The 19,889-nt window shown below is 43.7% G+C and overlaps 3 protein-coding genes across 7 annotated transcripts in view; 1 reads left to right on the top strand and 2 right to left on the bottom strand.

Moving 5' to 3' along the window:
- Positions 1–1,606, bottom strand: part of slc25a23a (solute carrier family 25 member 23a) — a 22,131-nt gene extending 20,525 nt beyond the window's left edge. For 2 of the 3 annotated variants that reach the window (XM_038960646.1, XM_038960656.1), the window contains exon 1: positions 232–1,605. In XM_038960646.1, coding sequence (XP_038816574.1) covers positions 232–429 — 198 coding nt within the window. In that variant the 5' untranslated portion in view covers positions 430–1,605. Of the gene's footprint in view, positions 1–231 lie in introns of all 3 variants that reach the window. The other variant, XM_038960663.1, reaches the window with a different exon arrangement.
- On the top strand, positions 518–10,410 carry si:ch211-196h16.12 (regulator of G-protein signaling 13). Of its 3 annotated transcripts, none has more exons than XM_038960691.1 (5): positions 518–1,207; positions 9,049–9,117; positions 9,303–9,355; positions 9,635–9,798; positions 10,070–10,410. In XM_038960691.1, exons 2-5 carry the CDS (start codon positions 9,059–9,061, stop codon positions 10,235–10,237), a joined length of 444 nt encoding a protein of 147 aa, XP_038816619.1. In that variant the 5' UTR covers positions 518–1,207; positions 9,049–9,058; the 3' UTR covers positions 10,238–10,410. The 3 variants fall into 3 exon arrangements, with proteins under 3 accessions (XP_038816619.1, XP_038816611.1, XP_038816602.1); XM_038960683.1 differs by having other exon boundaries at positions 518–1,235; XM_038960674.1 differs by lacking the exon at positions 518–1,207 and adding an exon at positions 7,903–8,571 and having other exon boundaries at positions 8,817–9,117.
- Positions 10,411–12,244: 1,834 nt separating this feature from the next.
- Positions 12,245–16,393, bottom strand: c2h19orf53 (chromosome 2 C19orf53 homolog). Its single transcript, XM_038973046.1, has 3 exons — positions 16,271–16,393; positions 14,897–14,952; positions 12,245–13,051 (listed from the first exon to the last, which is right to left on the bottom strand). The coding sequence occupies exons 1-3, from the start codon at positions 16,350–16,352 to the stop codon at positions 12,887–12,889; spliced, it is 303 nt and encodes a 100-aa protein (XP_038828974.1). The 5' UTR covers positions 16,353–16,393; the 3' UTR covers positions 12,245–12,886.
- Between the last annotated feature and the right edge of the window lie 3,496 nt (positions 16,394–19,889).

Below are 19,889 nucleotides of genomic sequence, written 5' to 3'. Positions count from 1 at the left end.
AGTATGGGTGATGCAGATACACGGGGGAATCCTCATCAGTGACATCACACACACGCGCGCACGCACGCACGCACAACAAGCAATTAGTGGCTGGTGATGGCTAGGGGGAACCCCCACCGTGTGAGTTTAGGCTATAGCCAAACGTTTCACGTAAAAAAACGTAATTCGTGATCATCATCAAGGTATACCGAATGACAGCCGAGTTGCTGCTCGGGCTCGTTGGCTGCTTACCCGGTCCACGGCGCGGCGGGAGAGTCCACGTTTCGCCAACCCCACCCTGAGCTCGTGGATATCGATGACTCCATCACTGTTCAAGTCCAGTTCGTCGAACAGTTCCACCCATTGCTTCTCCCTCTCCGGGTCGACATCCTCCTGGCAGCGGGCCTGGATCCTCCAGCCCCGGGGGATCCGAGCCCCCGGCTGACCCATGCGTAGTGACGGTTGGCTGCGTCGGTTAGATCCGGGTGGAATAGCCTATAGAGTCGTCGACGTCCGGATGTCCAAATCAGGATAGATGTTTTGTTGTTGTAATATTCAGGCTACTCAGCCAGTCAGTAAATCTCTCGGGAGAAGGACAGAAACAGATGTGCAGATTAAAAACAATCGAACGATGGACCTCACGACGCGTTCCCACTCGCAGTCATGTTATACATGTTATACATAATCTCAAAGTTTTAACATCCGTTTTTATTCCGTAATTGGTTGTAAATAGTTGTTTATTTATCCGTCAAGAAACCAGGAAGCGACGGTAACCTAACATAGTAGTAAAGACAGAAAGCCCTTCCTTCTTTCGGTGCTTTAGAACGGAGCGCGGCAAACTGCCAGAACCGAAACCTTAATCCAGTGTCAAATTCATCTCGGTAACGGATATGCCCGAGACGTTCAAAGATTAGGCCTGTACATGTCGTCCTCTTGTTTTTTTGGGGACGCACACCAACCCCGGGGGTTTGTAATGCACCGTCCTGACGTAGTGATCCGGCGAATGTGACAGCAAATGCGCGCTTTACAGCGTTGCAAATAGTTGGTCTGTGTCGGGTCGCTGTCATGCGAAGAAGATATATTATCTTGGCCAATGCTGCTAATGTATCCTTGCTTCACGTGAGAAACCGTCGCCGTCGCGTCAACTGAGAAAGTGAAGCGTCGAAGGAATGTGTTGTCTTGAGTCTGCGCCGTAGCCCCCTGTAGACGACCAGAGACAAGCCTTTAGGTCAGTCCCCACACACAAAGACCCCAAGGTGAATTGAAAAACACCGTTGAAACGGTCTCGTAGTCAATGGTGGGACTCGCTCTCATAATACAATACTGAACTATCGTAGTAGGAGTTCTTGAGTCTATGACAGTTGATTGACACTGTACATTTTCTATACCACATGTTGTGATGTATATGATGTTTTATTTCAGTACATTATGAATCACTCTGTGTTGGACGGGTGCCAGGAATGCCCCTTTATAAACCATGTTTGCAACAATAACATGGTCCTGTGTTGCAGTAACACTCACAGATAGGGGCGCACACACGCTCAGATAAAGTCAAGTGGCCTTCTCAAACAAATGTCCACGCACACACCCAACCATCTGGCTTATCAACTACTCACACCTGTTAGAACTACTCACACCTGTTACAACTAGACACCTGTTACAACTACTCTCACCTGTTACAACTAGTCACACCTGTTACTACTACTCACACCTGTTACAACTGGTCACACCTGTTACAACTAGACACCTGTTACAACTAGACACCTGTTACAACTAGACACCTGTTACAACTACTCACACCTGTTACAACTGGTCACACCTGTTACTACTACTCACACCTGTTACAACTACTCACACCTGTTACAACTAGTCACACCTGTTACAACTAGACACACCTGTTACAACTACTCACACCTGTTACAACTGGTCACACCTGTTACAACTAGACACCTGTTACAACTAGACACCTGTTACAACTAGACACCTGTTACAACTACTCACACCTGTTACAACTGGTCACACCTGTTACTACTACTCACACCTGTTACAACTACTCACACCTGTTACAACTAGTCACACCTGCTACTACTACTCACACCTGTTACAACTAGACACCTGTTACAACTAGACACCTGTTACAACTAGACACCTGTTACAACTAGACACCTGTTACAACTACTCACACCTGTTACAACTGGTCACACCTGTTACAACTAGACACCTGTTACAACTAGTCACACCTGTTACAACTACTCACACCTGTTACAACTGGTCACACCTGTTACAACAAGACACCTGTTACAATTAGTCACACCTGTTACAACTACTCACACCTGTTACAACTAGTCACACCTGTTACAACTACTCACACCTGTTACAACTGGTCACACCTGTTACAACTAGACACCTGTTACAACTAGTCACACCTGTTACAACTACTCACACCTGTTACAACTGGTCACACCTGTTACAACTAGACACCTGTTACAATTAGTCACACCTGTTACAACTAGACACCTGTTACAACTAGTCACACCTGTTACAACTGGTCACACCTGTTCCAACTAGTCACACCTGTTACAACTAGTCACACCTGTTACAACTAGTCACACCTGTTCCAACTAGTCACACCTGTTCCAACTAGTCACACCTGTTCCAACTAGTCACACCTGTTACAACTAGTCACACCTGTTACAACTGGTCACACCTGTTCCAACTAGTCACACCTGTTCCAACTAGTCACACCTGTTCCAACTACTCACACCTGTTCCAACTAGACACCTGTTACAACTAGTCACACCTGTTACAACCAGTCACCTGTTACAACTAGTCACACCTGTTACAACTAGTCACACCTGTTACAACTAGTCACACCTTTTCCAACTAGTCACACCTGTTCCAACTAGTCACACCTGTTTCAACTAGTCACACCTGTTCCAACTAGTCACAGCTGTTCCAACTAGTCACACCTGTTACAACTAGTCACACCTGTTACAACTAGTCACACCTGTTACAACTAGTCACACCTGTTCCAACTAGTCACACCTGTTACAACTAGTCACACCTGTTCCAACTAGACACCTGTTACAACTAGTCACACCTGTTACAACTAGTCACACCTGTTACAACTAGTCACACCTGTTACAACTAGTCACACCTGTTACAACTAGTCACACCTGTTTCAACTAGTCACACCTGTTCCAACTAGTCACACCTGTTCCAACTAGTCACACCTGTTCCAACTAGTCACACCTGTTCCAACTAGTCACACCTGTTCCAACTAGTCACACCTGTTACAACTAGTCACACCTGTTACAACTAGTCACACCTGTTCCAACTAGTCACACCTGTTCCAACTAGTCACACCTGTTACAACTAGTCACACCTGTTACAACTGGTCACACCTGTTCCAACTAGTCACACCTGTTCCAACTAGTCACACCTGTTCCAACTACTCACACCTGTTCCAACTAGACACCTGTTACAACTAGTCACACCTGTTACAACCAGTCACCTGTTACAACTAGTCACACCTGTTACAACTAGTCACACCTGTTACAACTAGTCACACCTTTTCCAACTAGTCACACCTGTTCCAACTAGTCACACCTGTTTCAACTAGTCACACCTGTTCCAACTAGTCACACCTGTTACAACTAGTCACACCTGTTACAACTAGTCACACCTGTTACAACTAGTCACACCTGTTCCAACTAGTCACACCTGTTACAACTAGTCACACCTGTTCCAACTAGACACCTGTTACAACTAGTCACACCTGTTACAACTAGTCACACCTGTTACAACTAGTCACACCTGTTACAACTAGTCACACCTTTTCCAACTAGTCACACCTGTTCCAACTAGTCACACCTGTTCCAACTAGTCACACCTGTTCCAACTAGTCACACCTGTTCCAACTAGTCACACCTGTTACAACTAGTCACACCTGTTACAACTAGTCACACCTGTTACAACTAGTCACACCTGGCACTCTCTCTCTCTCTCTCTCTCTCTCTCTCATGTTCTATCCTCATGGGGACCTAAAATGTATTTCTATTCCAAATCCTATTTTCCCTAACCCCTAACCCAAAACCCTAAACCTAACTCCTAACCCTACCACACTAACCCCGTATCCTAATTCTAACCCTAACCCCTAACCCAAAACCCTAAACCTAATTCCTAACCCTACTCTACTAACCCCGTATCCTAATTCTAACCCTAACCCCTAACCCAAAACCTAACTCCTAACCCTACTCTACTAACCCCGTATCCTAATTCTAACCCTAACCCCTAACCCAAAACCCTAAACCTAACTCCTAACCCTACTCTACTAACCCCGTATCCTAATTCTAACCCTAACCCCTAACCCAAAACCCTAAACCTAACTCCTAACCCTACTCCACTAACCCCGTGCCCTAATTCTAACCCTAACCCCTAAACTTAAAATAACCTTTGTCATCATGGGGAAGTGGGAAATCTCCCCACAAACCAAGCCGCACGCACGCACACGCACACACACACACACACACACGCACACGCGCACACACACACACACACACACACACACACACACACACACACACACACACACACACACACACACACACACACACACACACACACACACACACACACACACACACACACACACACACACACACACACACACACACTTTCCATAGTTGGAGTGGTGAGGCCAGTGTATCACCTGTTCGTCTGTCATCACTCCTCTCTCTGGTGAATGGACTTTTCCCATCACACTGACTGGTTGGCTGAGAAGCGAGAACACACATGCTGACAGACTGGCCAGTCGATCTCTGACACACACTGTCTCCTGATTACCTCATTGTGTGTGCTGGCCCGTCTTTCTTTTCCCGGTGTTAACGGTTCCGGTACATTAACGACCAGGTGTTGTCGGAGCGCACGTACACCTCTTCTCTTACATTACCCTCCATCTCTCCCCCATCCGTCCATCCGTCCATCCTCCTCACTCATTCTGTTCTCAGATGTGTGGTAGATGAACATGTGTGATAAGCAGGTATATTAAAGGGACTGATACACTGTAGGGAGTTAGTTTGTGCACAGACTCGGAACAGAAAGGAGCACACAACAGAACAGAAAGGAGCACACAACAGGACAGGAAGGAGCACACAACAGGACAGGAAGGAGCACACAACAGGACAGGAAGGAGCACACAACAGAACAGAAAGGAGCACACAACAGGACAGGAAGGAGCACACAACAGGACAGGAAGGAGCACACAACAGAACAGAAAGGAGCACACATCAGGACAGGAAGGAGCACACATCAGAATACAACAGCTGGTTTCACATTTTTTGTTTGTTTCATTAATTTCCTTCCCACGTTCTAAAATGTGTAAAGGACTGTCCTCCCTTCCCTCGTCATGCTTGGAGAAGTGAGTATGGAAGTATGTAGTACTGTATGTAGTGTGTAGTACTGTATGTAGTACTGTATGTAGTGTGTAGTATGTAGTGTGTAGTATGAAATGTGTAAAGGACTGTCCTCCCTTCCCTCGTCATGTTTGGAGAAGTGAGTATGGAAGTATGTAGTACTGTATGTAGTGTGTAGTATGTAGTATATAGTGTGTAGTGTGTAGTACTGTATGTAGTGTGTAGTATATAGTGTGTAGTGTGTAGTATGACATGTGTACCACAGGAGGTTGGTGGCACCTTCATTGGGGAGGACAGGGCTCGTGGTAATGACTGGAGCAGAACTTGTATCAAATACATCAGACACATGGTTTCGTGGTAATGACTGGAGCAGAACTAGTATCAAATACATCAGACACATGGTAATGACTGGAGCAGAACTAGTATCAAATACATCAGACACATGGTTTCGTGGTAATGACTGGAGCAGAACTAGTATCAAATACATCAGACACATGGTTTCATGGTAATGACTGGAGCAGAACTAGTATCAAATACATCAGACACATGGTAATGACTGGAGCAGAACTAGTATCAAATACATCAGACACGTGGTAATGACTGGAGCAGAACTAGTATCAAATACATCAGACACGTGGTAATGACTGGAGCAGAACTAGTATCAAATACATCAGACACATAGTAATGACTGGAGCAGAACTAGTATCAAATACATCAGACACATGGTTTCATGGTAATGACTGGAGCAGAACTAGTATCAAATACATCAGACACATGGTTTCGTGGTAATGACTGGAGCAGAACTAGTATCAAATACATCAGACACATGGTTTCATGGTAATGACTGGAGCAGAACTAGTATCAAATACATCAGACACATGGTAATGACTGGAGCAGAACTAGTATCAAATACATCAGACACGTGGTAATGACTGGAGCAGAACTAGTATCAAATACATCAGACACGTGGTAATGACTGGAGCAGAACTAGTATCAAATACATCAGACACATAGTAATGACTGGAGCAGAACTAGTATCAAATACATCAGACACATGGTTTCATGGTAATGACTGGAGCAGAACTAGTATCAAATACATCAGACACATGGTTTCGTGGTAATGACTGGAGCAGAACTAGTATCAAATACATCAGACACATAGTAATGACTGGAGCAGAACTAGTATCAAATACATCAGACACATGGTTTCATGGTAATGACTGGAGCAGAACTAGTATCAAATACATCAGACACATGGTAATGACTGGAGCAGAACTAGTATCAAATACATCAGACACATGGTTTCGTGGTAATGACTGGAGCAGAACTAGTATCAAATACATCAGACACATGGTAATGACTGGAGCAGAACTAGTATCAAATACATCAGACACATGGTAATGACTGGAGCAGAACTAGTATCAAATACATCAGACACATGGTTTCGTGGTAATGACTGGAGCAGAACTAGTATCAAATACATCAGACACATGGTAATGACTGGAGCAGAACTAGTATCAAATACATCAGACACATGGTTTCGTGGTAATGACTGGAGCAGAACTAGTATCAAATACACCAGACACATGGTTTCATGGTAATGACTGGAGCAGAACTAGTATCAAATACATCAGACACATGGTAATGACTGGAGCAGAACTAGTATCAAATACATCAGACACATGGTTTCATGGTAATGACTGGAGCAGAACTAGTATCAAATACATCAGACACATGGTTTCATGCCATTCCATTTGCTCCGTTCCGGCCATTATTATGTGCCGTCCTCCCCTCAGCAAGTTCCACTGGTATGTATTGTGTAGTATGTATTGTGTAGTGTGTAGTATGTATTGTGTAGTGTGTAGTATGTATTGTGTAGTGTGTAGTATGTATTGTGTAGTGTGTAGTATGTATTGTGTAGTGTGTAGTATGTATTGTGTAGTGTGTAGTATGTATTGTGTAGTGTGTAGTATGTAGTGTGGATTGTGTAGTATGGATTGTGTAGTGTGTAGTATGTATTGTGTAGTGTGTAGTATGTATTGTGTAGTGTGTAGTATGCATTATGTAGTGTGTAGTATGGATCGTGTAGTGTGTAGTGTGTAGTGTGTAGTATGTAGTGTGTAGTATGTAGTGTGTAGTATGTATTGTGTAGTGTGTAGTATGTATTGTGTAGTATGTATTGTGTAGTATGTATTGTGTAGTGTGTAGTATGTAGTGTGGATTGTGTAGTATGTATTGTGTAGTGTGTAGTGTGTATTGTGTAGTGTGTAGTGTGGATTGTGTAGTGTGTAGTATGTATTGTGTAGTGTGTAGTGTGTAGTATGTATTGTGTAGTGTGTAGTATGTATTGTGTAGTGTGTAGTATGTAGTGTGGATTGTGTAGTGTGTAGTATGTATTGTGTAGTGTGTAGTATGTATTGTGTAGTGTGTAGTGTGTAGTATGTATTGTGTAGTATGTATTGTGTAGTGTGTAGTATGTATTGTGTAGTATGTATTGTGTAGTGTAGTGTAGTGTCTAGTGTGTGAGGATACGTCATAGTTTCTAAAGAGAGACCGGTGTGTTTTGTCGAAGCAGAAGGTTGATATGATTGTCGAAGCAGAAGGTTGCTGTGATTGTCGAAGCAGAAGGTTGATGTGATTGTCGAAGCAGAAGGTTGATGTGATTGTCGAAGCAGAAGGTTGATGTGATTGTCGAAGCAGAAGGTTGATGTGATTGTCGAAGCAGAAGGTTGATGTGATTGTCGAAGCAGAAGGATGATGTGATTGTCGAAGCAGAAGGATGATGTGATTGTCGAAGCAGAAGGTTGATGTGATTGTCGAAGCAGAAGGTTGCTGTGATTGTCGAAGCAGAAGGTTGATGTGATTGTCGAAGCAGAAGGTTGATGTGATTGTCGAAGCAGAAGGTTGATGTGATTGTCGAAGCAGAAGGTTGATGTGATTGTCGAAGCAGAAGGTTGATGTGATTGTCGAAGCAGAAGGATGATGTGATTGTCGAAGCAGAAGGATGATGTGATTGTCGAAGCAGAAGGTTGATGTGATTGTCGAAGCAGAAGGATGATGTGATTGTCGAAGCAGAAGGATGATGGGATTGTCGAAGCAGAAGGTTGATGTGATTGTCGAAGCAGTAGGTTGATGGGATTGTCGAAGCAGAAGGTTGATGTGATTGTCGAAGCAGAAGGTTGATGTGATTGTCGAAGCAGAAAGTTGATGTGATTGTCGAAGCAGAACGATGATGTGATTGTCGAAGCAGAAGGTTGATGTGATTGTCGAAGCAGAAGGTTGCTGTGATTGTCGAAGCAGAAGGTTGATGTGATTGTCGAAGCAGAAGGTTGATGTGATTGTCGAAGCAGAAGGATGATGTGATTGTCGAAGCAGAAGGATGATGTGATTGTCGAAGCAGAAGGATGATTGTCGAAGCAGAAGGTTGATGTGATTGTCGAAGCAGAAGGTTGATGTGATTGTCGAAGCAGAAGGTTGATGTGATTGTCGAAGCAGAAGGTTGATGTGATTGTCGAAGCAGAAGGTTGATGTGATTGTCGAAGCAGAAGGTTGATGTGATTGTCGAAGCAGAAGGTTGATGTGATTGTCGAAGCAGAAGGTTGCTGTGATTGGATTTTTAGATATAGAGCACAAACTAAATGTGTGTGTGTTCCAGAGCAAAGGGGATGCGGGTGAAGTTGAGCCACCTGGCTGACAAACAGGAGTGGACACATCACAAACACAGGTAGCCTGTCTGTCTGTCTGTCTGTCTGTCTGTCTACCTATCCACCATTCTACACCAGTGAGCTACTGCAGTCTTGAGTCACGTCAGGAACTGTGGGATTTAACTGACAAAAAAGTGATCATTTTCATCAGAACTTCTCCCTAATCTCTATCTTTCTCTCCATAACCTCATGACTCTTCTAAAAGGGTCCATGAGGACAGGACTCTTCAGGGTCTGGAGTCTCTACTCAACGGCAAGAGTAAGATCTAGTCCATCTCTTCTCTCTCTCCCTCTTATTTGTCCCCCTCTCTCTTCCTTTTCTCTCCCGCTCTCACTCTTTCTTCTCTCTCTAGTCTATCTCCCTCTCTCTTCTCCTTCTTTTCACTCCCTCTCTCTTCTTCTCTCTCAATCCCTATCTCTTTCTCCCTCTTCTCTCTCTGCCTCTTCTCTCTTTCTCTCCCTATCTTCTCTAACCTCTCTCTCTCTAATTACACTGATACGTTTCTGTGTGTTGAAATGCCCCCCTCCCCCCTCCCAGTTGGCCAGAAAGCTTTCCTCTGGTTCCTGCAGTCTGAGTTCAGTGAGGAGAACCTGCAGTTCTGGTTGGCCTGTGAGGAGTACAGGGTTACCCCCCCATGGCAGCAGGGGGCCAAGGCCCAGTCTATGTACTGCCAGTACATCAACCCTGGTTCACCACAGGAGGTAGGTGGAGTGTTGTGTAGATGCTGTCTAAATGTTGTATATACATTTTACAAACATTGTATAGATGTTGTGTGAAGGTTGTATAGACATTGCTTGAATGTTGTAGAAGCAAGTAAGCCTTGTCTGAGCCAGAACAGTCCAGAGGGTCAAGAGCCCCCCATTTCTCATATTTCTGTAGCTTAAGGAAGCTTGATGTAAAGTACACCCCCTGGACAGGATGCTAGTGAACGTTGTACAGGCGCTGTCTGAACATTGTGTGTGATGTCGCCAGGTGAACCTGGATGCTGAGACCAGGGAGGCTCTACTGAGAGTGATGGAGGAGCCTGCAGGCGACACATTCCACGAGGCCCAACAACACGTCTACCACCTGATGGCCAAAGACTCTTATCCTCGCTTCCTGCGCTCCCCACACTGCCTGGAGGCCCTTAGGGTTCCTTAGATATTCCACAGCGCCACCTGCTGCCCCGGAGGACCACACAACAACATAATAACAAGCGGTGTTTTATAACTACATTAGAACTTATATCATTTATATTTATTCTCAAGTCTTAGTAGACACTCATATGTGAGTAGTAAGATGTTTGCGTTTATCATAAATGTGGAATAACTATGGTATGTGTCCATGCAGTTCTTAATCAAGTGTTTTGACAGGAAATGAGATCATGAGTATTCTAGTCAAATCAAATTGGTCACATACACATATTTAGCAGATGTTATTGGTCACATATACATATTAGCAGATGTTACTGGTCACATACACATATTTATCAGATGTTATTGGTCACATACACATATTTAGCAGATGTTATTGGTCACATACACATATTTAGCAGATGTTATTGGTCACATACACATATTTAGCAGATGTTACTGGTCACATACACATATTTAGCAGATGTTATTGGTCACATACACATATTTAGCAGATGTTACTGGTCACATACACATATTTAGCAGATGTTATTGGTCACATACACATATTTAACAGATGTTATTGGTCACACACATATTTAGCAGATGTTATCGGTCACATACACATATTTAACAGATGTTATTGGTCACATACACATATTTAGCAGATGTTATTGGTCACATACACATATTTAACAGATGTTATCGGTCACATACACATATTTAACAGATGTTATTGGTCACATACACAGATTTATCAGATGTTATTGGTGACATACACATATTTATCATATGTTATTGGTCACATACACATATTTAGCAGATGTTATTGGTCACATACACATATTTAACAGATGTTACTGGTCACATACACATATTTAGCAGATGTTACTGGTCACATACACATATTTAACAGATGTTATTGGTCACATACACATATTTAGCAGATGTTACTGGTCACATACACATATTTAACAGATGTTACTGGTCACATACACATATTTAGCAGATGTTATTGGTCACATACACATTTTTAGCAGATGTTACTGGTCACATACACATTTTTAGCAGATGTTATTGGTCACATACACATATTTAACAGATGTTTAGCAGTGGGTGTAGGGAAATGCTTGTGTTCCTAGCTCCAACAGTAGTATCTAACATTTCACTGAGTAACTAGTCTTACTAGAGGCTCTTCTGTAGAGGGAGTTATAACTGTATTACTATTATAAACGTGTATGTGCCCAGGATTACATGTATGTGCCCAGGATTACGTGTATGTGCCCAGGATTACATGTATGTGCCCAGGATTACATGTATGTGCCCAGGATTACATGTATGAGCAGAGTTCATTGGATCGCATGCTGAACTAGAGTGAAATGTAGCCGTAACGAGAAACCTGTCTACTTTATGTTCTGGGGAGGTTAGGGCTGTACATTTCCCCTAACTTTACAGAAATCCTGGTTGGAAGATTCCCTGTCATCTGAATGGAGCTCCTCAGGTCTTCCCTGTCTTCTCTCTACTGTTCTCTATCTGTCCAATAAAACCACCAAAAACACAGTTGAAAAAGCAAGGCGTTACCTGAGCAGCATGTGCTTGACTGAGGTAAACACACACCCGGTGGAATTTCACACTGAGAGCAAAGCATCATGGGAGTCTAAACATAGTGTGGGAGGAGAAGAGAGAACTGCACTAAAGAGCAGCTCTGAGGTAAAGAGAAAAGTGTATGCACACAAAACACCTGACACAGCCATACACAGGTCTGGATAGGGCTACACACAAAACACCTGACACAGCCATACACAGGTCTGGATAGGGCTACACACAAAACACCTGACACAGCCATACACAGGTCTGGATAGGGCTACACACAAAACACCTGACACAGCCATACACAGGTCTGGATAGGGCTACACACAAAACACCTGACACAGCCATACACAGGTCTGGATAGGGCTGCACACAAAACACCTGACACAGCCATACACAGGTCTGGATAGGGCTGCACACGCCCATACAAGACAAAAGAACTCTGTTGCGTTACGAAATGTCCACAGCTTTTTATTCACGCCCTTTGCATTGGAATACAGTATATGGGAGAAACTTGTGTCTCAGTTCTGAAGACAGTGCAACACAAGACAAGAATCACACAAAAAATACTCGATGGCCCCTTCAATATACACGACAGAGATCACAAATGTAGACCGTTGACTATCTAGGGTGCATCTCAATATTCTTCTGTGGCATCCTCACGTTCCTCGTCTCCTTTCCTTGTCTCCTCGAGGCGATAGCAAGCAGCCAAGTCTACCAGTAAACTCACCAAAACTGACTACTATAGCACCATCTATTGGAGACTTGGATATTACACTCCTCAGCCGTCAATAGAGGTATATGACTTCATGTCAGTCCATTCAGCCTAGCAGCAGTGCCAAACACATTGTATGCGTTCCAAATGCCGCCCTACTCACTATACAGTGCACTACTTTAGAGCCGTATGGGCCCCCGTTCAAAAAGTACAACACTATATAGGGAATAGGGTGCCATTTGGGAGCCATAATTAACTTCTATCTAGCACAGCGAAACCAGTCAGACAGACAGACTAACAGAGTGTGTTTATTTAATTAACTTCTATCTAGCACAGCGAAACCAGTCAGACAGACAGACTAACAGAGTGTGTTTATTTGGAGGTGCTGGGTGCAGGGTGGCTGGGATGATTGTTTCCTTTAGAGGGGGTTGGTTTCACCTCCGCTCCCTTCACAACACTCAGCCTCTTGTGGAGTTTAGTACTGGCTCTGTGAGTCACCTCTTCCTCTATCTTGTTCCTGATCGCCACCTCCAGGCCCTGGGGGGAACAGCAGGGGACATGGGATTAGGGAGCAGCCACTCAGATTCATTCATGTATGACGTACATCATTGCCTAAAAAAAAGAATTCCTAACCTCAGGACATTTCAATGGGGGACTATCCAGGAAAATAAAGAAAAATAAGCACACCATGTCTAAATAAATACACCATGTCCAAATAAATACGCCATGTCTAAATAAATACGCCATGTCTAAATAAATACGCCATGTCTAAATAAATACGCCATGTCTAAATAAATACGCCATGTCTAAATAAATACGCCATGTCTAAATAAATACGCCATGTCTAAATAAATACGCCATGTCTAAATAAATACATCTGCATTGATCTGCGTTTTTGTCCGTCAAAGTACAACTCATCTCTACTTTTCAGATGAGTTGCGTAATAAGAAGGACAATTTCTGGGTGATGTCAGGGTGCAGGTTCTCTAAGAGGATTCCATCTGCAGACAGTGCTGACTATCCCAGTGCACGTTGCCTCAGATGGTATGTTCCACAGAGACAGACAGGCCGTGGTGGATTCTCCTCAGATGGTATGTGCCACAGACCGACAGACCGTAGTGGATTCTCCTCAGATGGTATGTTCCACAGAGACAGACAGGCCGTAGTGGATTCTCCTCAGATGGTATGTCCCTCAGAGACAGACAGACCGTAGTGGATTCTCCTCAGATGGTATGTCCCACAGACCGACAGACCGTAGTGGATTCTCCTCAGATGGTATGTCCCACAGACCGACAGACCGTAGTGGATTCTCCTCAGATGGTATGTCCCACAGACCGTAGTGGATTCTCCTCAGATGGTATGTCCCACAGACCGACAGACCGTAGTGGATTCCCTCAGATGGTATGTCCCACAGACCGACAGACCGTAGTGGATTCTCCTCAGATGGTATGTCCCACAGACCGTAGTGGATTCTCCTCAGATGGTATGTCCCACAGCCAGACAGACCGTTGTGGATTCTCCTCAGATGGTATGTCCCACAGACCGTAGTGGATTCTCCTCAGATGGTATGTCCCACAGACCGTAGTGGATTCTCCTCAGATGGTATGTCCCACAGACAGACAGAACGTAGTGGATTCTCCTCAGATGGTATGTCCCACAGACCGACAGACCGTAGTGGATTCTCCTCAGATGGTATGTCCCACAGACCGACAGACCGTAGTGGATTCTCCTCAGATGGTATGTCCCACAGACCGACGTGGATTCTCCTCAGATGGTATGTCCCACAGACCGTAGTGGATTCTCCTCAGATGGTATGTCCCACAGACCGACAGAACATAGTGGATTCTCTAACCTTCCCCAAAGTGTTCACTTCCCTTCATGGAGTTCAGTGTAAAAGCATAGAGTTGGTGTAGGCAGTGGTTGGAGTGCGTTTCCACCGTCCACGACGAGGAGAGAAGGGTGCAGATTCAGAATCGGGACGTAGCCAGCTGGAAGAAGTAGAAGTGTCCCTAAACCCAGGAGAGGGCTGAGACGAGAACACCACGGGAAACTGGCCACCTCCATTTCACCCTTTTACGGTTTTATAATCTTTAAGCGCCAAACGCACAAAAACCGCATAGAACATCTTCATTATCAAAAGGCAGCAGGTAGAATTCAATTAATCCACAAACATCTTAAACGACTGTTCTACGTGTGAATTTGATTCTATAATCTTGAATCCCATTCAAAACCAGTATGGGACTGGATCTTGGAAGTAAGGTGAAATGAGCGGTCACTTCCCCATCGTATACAAGTGTTAGCCCCCAGGCAGAACAGATAGATTTTAAACCCTCTCATTACTCCGTAAGGGACAGTATGGGCTGTCCTATAGCTGCTGTCTTACCTTCTTCAACTGCTGTTGCTGTACCACTTTCACCTTCTTTGGTGCAATCGTCCTCCCTGTGAAACAACAACCAGTGAGGGTGAGATTTGTAACCAACAACAAAACCTCTCTGTAGATATTTATGGGCCCCCTTACAACAACACACTGTGGTTAAAGGGGCCAACAATAAAACCTCTCTGTAGATATTTATGGGCCCCCTTACAACAACACACTGTGGTTAAAGGGGCCAACAACAAAACCTCTCTGTAGATATTTATGGGCCCCCTTACAACAACACACTGTGGTTAAAGGGGCCAACAACAAAACCTCTCTGTAGATATTTATTGACCCCCTTACAACAACACACTGTGGTTAAAGGGGCCAACAATAAAACCTCAGTGTAGATATTTATTGACCCCCTTACAACAACACACTGTGGTTAAAGGGGCCAACAATAAAACCTCTCTGTAGATATTTATGGGCCCCCTTACAACAACACACTGTGGTTAAAGGGGCCAACAACAAAACCTCTCTGTAGATATTTATTGACCCCCTTCCAACAACACACCGTGGTTAAAGGGGCCAACAATAAAACCTCTCTGTAGATATTTATGGGCCCCCTTACAACAACACACCGTGGTTAAAGGGGCCAACAATAAAACCTCTCTGTAGATATTTATGGGCCCCCTTACAACAACACACTGTGGTTAAAGGGGCCAACAATAACAAAGCCAACATCCCGTTTCTGTTTTGGTAAATCGTTGAGGGATGGTTCTGATGGGTTGAACTATGCTCATCGTGAGGCATTTATAAAAGTTATATTCTTCAAGAATCGATGGCTATAACCTTAATTTAAAAGTCAAACGATGTATGTGGCAATTGCGGATTGTACTCTTAAGCCAAACAGATTCGTAACAAGTACTGTAGAAGTTAAGCAAAGTTTCCATTTGGAACAGCCCATACGGGGATCAAGGTTAGCTAGTTGGCAGGGGAATAGGCCAGGCACTGTGTAATCTTTGTGTGGCTGATAATGCTATTACAAATCTCCCTATAAATAGCTATAAGCTGCCCTACAGTTCTCCTTCACAAGCTGGCAGCAGGGCCAGTAAGTAGGCCTAAACATTGGGACAACTTTCGAATGTGTCTTGTTATGCACATGCAATGGTATGCGATGCAATTCAAAATATTGTGCTATGATGAGTTCCATTTGAGGGGGCGCCCGCACCCTTCATAGTCTAGTTCCCACGCAGTTTTTCAATTGAAACTGTCTCCTCACTGACCCGTGTTTGAGCCAGCATGTCTGCCGCCACACGTCGCAAATACTTTGAGTATATATACGAAGTCCAGGCGAAATCGCTAGAATACAAGACATCAACCATATCACTCTGAACTTACCTCCTTTTCTGGGACCTTTGATTTTTTGAGGTTTCTTGGCTCCACCGGGTTGCGCTTTGAACTTCTGTTTACCTTGCGCCATCTTGCCTCGAAGCTGTTTTCACCGTATTGTTCCAGACCGGATGCAGATGGGCGTTACAACATGGCATTCTGGGATACTGGAGTACTGAGGTGTGGAAAATACGAAAATAAAGTCTCTCTGGAAGATTTTTTGAACTGAATCAATACAATGTTTGAATTGTGCCAAGTTAGATACATTACTTATTTAACATGTACCTTGACATGAAATTAATGTATAAATTAGATAGGCTATCATTGTATGTACAAAGAAATGTCTCACGACCTAAAAGATACAACACAGACAGCTGTAATGTTTTTGTTCACTCTTTATTGTATTGTCGTGAAAGAGAAATCTCTTCTTAATTCAGGTATGCAGTTTACAGCATTATATTCATATACATATTAAAAAAAACATCAATTTTTGAACTATTTCCACATGATACAAAACTAAACCCCAGATATGAATATAAACAATAACGTAACTACACGTAGAAAGAGGCCTTCTAATCGACTACACCCCTACCCACACTAATATCACCAGCCATGCTTCCTATTGGCTTATTCACAAACACCCTGTCATCAGGACATTCTCCCGTTGGTTGAAATCTCAGAGGGAGTAGAAGTGATGATAGCGTTGCATTTGGCACTTCATTTGGCATCTTCCTCTCCCAAGACTAAACTCATTAGGCCATGTCCCGAAGTATCCACCCTTGCATACTACTTAGTATAAAGCAATTCTGCCCGTGCATACTAGATAGTATGCTAGTGTGGTTATGGGGGACGGAGAATAAGAGGGAGGACAGAAGGTTTCCTACAAGTACACTGGGGATTTACTGCATCTTAAGATACCCTCAGTAAAGAGAGTGGGAGATATTTTACACTATTCAATATGGTGCCCTCTGTCTAGATCTAGTATGCATCCAAATGTCACCCTATTCCCTATATAGTGCACTACTTTTGACCAGAACCCTATAGGGCCCAGGTTAAAAGTAGTGCACTACAAAGGAAATAGGTTGCCATTTGGGACGCACATTTAGCCTGCAAAATAAACAGATAACCTCTGGGTGACTAACTGGCAGCTAATTCCAATTAAACATAGTCTTATCCTGACATTTTATCAGTGTGTGTGTGTCGAGGAGGCCTCTCAGTGTAGTCTAATTAACAACAGTTTTATCACTAAGAATCACGATAATAACAAAACTGATCACAGCCAAACAAGAGTAGCCTGGGTGTCAGTCTGTTCGTGCCATCATTCCACTCTTTGTCATGCCAAACAATGCCCCGGAGTACAAGGGGTGAAATGTTAACACAGAACAGCATCTAGTTTCCAGTCAACAACAAAAAAAAGTCTGATAAGTCTGTTAAGAGACAAACGGATTCTCGTACCCTTTAAAAAAAGTTTTCAGCGTAACAATCTACGGATGGCGACAAAGTTGCTACATTGTTCTCGACCATTAAAACTCTCCCCTCTGATTTCTTCCAGTTCAGTTTCTCAAAATAAAAGACAAAGGAACCTAAAAACACAACAGTGGTGTTTGATTCTAGACCCTTATGTGGTTTGACAGCCAACAGCATCGTTGTGAGAGGAAGGGAGAGAGAGGGGTAAGTTTGACAGGGAGAGGTTGGGGATGGAGGGGTCTCTTTTCTACTGCGATTCTAGAATGTGGAACAGTTATGACACTATGGATTCTAGAATTCAAAATAATGTATTATTTTTTTGACAGGAAAGTAGATAGATAAGAATGCCTGGTGTGGACCAGAAACGGTCCAATGGGTGAGGAGGAGGTGTGGTGTATTTAGAGATCAGAGGTTTCTGAATGAGGGATGATGGAGTAGTAGAGTAGTGGATTTGGGGATGTATTTCACCTTTGACCTTTCAGACTTGCCTGACAACTCAAACTACTGTACATTTTCCCCCTGCTCTATGTTGGCTACATACTTCAGTCAGACTGCCATCGTTGAAGTAGTTTGTGGTGACGTCAAAATGAGGGGTGTTGTAAAAAACAAAGTCATCAGCGATTGGATCATCTCTAACCAATCAGAGTATCAAAGCCAATGACGATTTTTCAAAATGCCGCCTTTCTGGCCCAAACTATCGGTTTCTGGGACCAATCAGAATGGTTAGAATGTGTTTGCATTCTAGAAATCTTCGGGGGGGGGTTACTCAGATCCAGTCTCATTGCGGAGAAGAAACTAACGTCCGTGGGCGTGGCCTAGCGTTTCACTAGAGCAAGGAGTTTGGGTAGCCAGGCAACTTTCAGATCTCCTCTTGCATTTTGAGGGGAGGGGGGGTTAAAGGGCTACGTTCCTCCCTGTTAGCCTGCTGTCCTGGGACCTGTCCCAAATTACAACCTATTATTCCCTCTATTGTGCACTACTTATGACCAAAGCCCTGGTCAAAAGCAGTGCACCATATAGCTAATAGGATGCCATTGGGCACGCCTGTCCTGTGGTGTGTGTGAGCGGGGGTGCTGGTGGTGTAAGGCATGGAGCAGTGCAGGCCCCTGTGACATTCACTACATCATAGAAATACAATCTCTAGAACAAACAGCTCCATTCCACATTCCGTTCAATTGTTGTTTAAAGCCGAGACTTCCATCTCGGGCCAAGAGAAAGAAAAGGTTTTTATTTTGCTTGATTTGTTGTCCAGGCCTAATAACATGGAGATTGGTGTTGAGTGTATATATAGTGTTTCTGTGTATTCTGTGTAGTTTGATATGGTACACAGTAGGACAGTGGTTTTTAAACCTCTCCTCAGGGACCCAGGTCCACAGCTAGCTCACCTGATTCAACTTGTCAACTAATTATCAAGCCCTCGACCAGGTGAATCAGGCGACCTAGTTCAGGGCTACAACAGAATTGTGAAACGCCTGAGGAGAGGTTTGATAACCCTGGGAGTAGGGGACGATACGGTACAGATTGGAACAGCGAGGTACAGACATTATGTGAGGTATAGGGAGGTAGCCACAAGTTATACACATCAGCTGACTAAAGAGGTTTCTCTAGATAATGTCATATCAACTGGCTTTGATTGTTTTGGTGTGAATAGTTCTAATTTCAGTTGCTTTGGTAATGGTTGTGTCTCAAATGACCCCCTATTCCCTATATCGTGCACTACCTTTGGCACAGAGCCCTATATAGTGCTCTACTTTTGGCTAGAGCCTATGGGCTGTAGTCAAATATTGCACTATAAAGGGAATAAGGAGCTATTTGAGACTCACCCAATGTATTTTCAGCAATCAAGTGTCATCACGGGCTATCAATTTTCTTAAAGTCACATTTCTATAAAACACTCTTCCAGAGAAAACGACATGTTAATATATAATATTGTGATTGGGTATAAGTGTTCCATTTTTCCTTCATAACGTTGTTTGGAGAAGTGTGAATATGATTAGGATGTAGTTCAGGCCAGTTCTTCTGAAGGAGAGTGGCTAGTTCTGTAGGTGTGTTCCCTACGAGGTCATATTTATTTACAAGTCCCGCAGCAGCACAGACACCTCACCTTCAGCACCACAAAGTGTTAAAACAACTTCTAATAGACACATGTGTTCACTAGTAA

Source organism: Salvelinus namaycush, chromosome 2, assembly GCF_016432855.1.
Source record: "Salvelinus namaycush isolate Seneca chromosome 2, SaNama_1.0, whole genome shotgun sequence".
In the NCBI taxonomy this organism is placed as follows: Eukaryota; Metazoa; Chordata; class Actinopteri; order Salmoniformes; family Salmonidae; genus Salvelinus; species Salvelinus namaycush.
The sequence above is the reverse complement of the archived record's forward strand: the minus strand, read 5'-3'. Positions and strand labels throughout refer to the sequence as shown.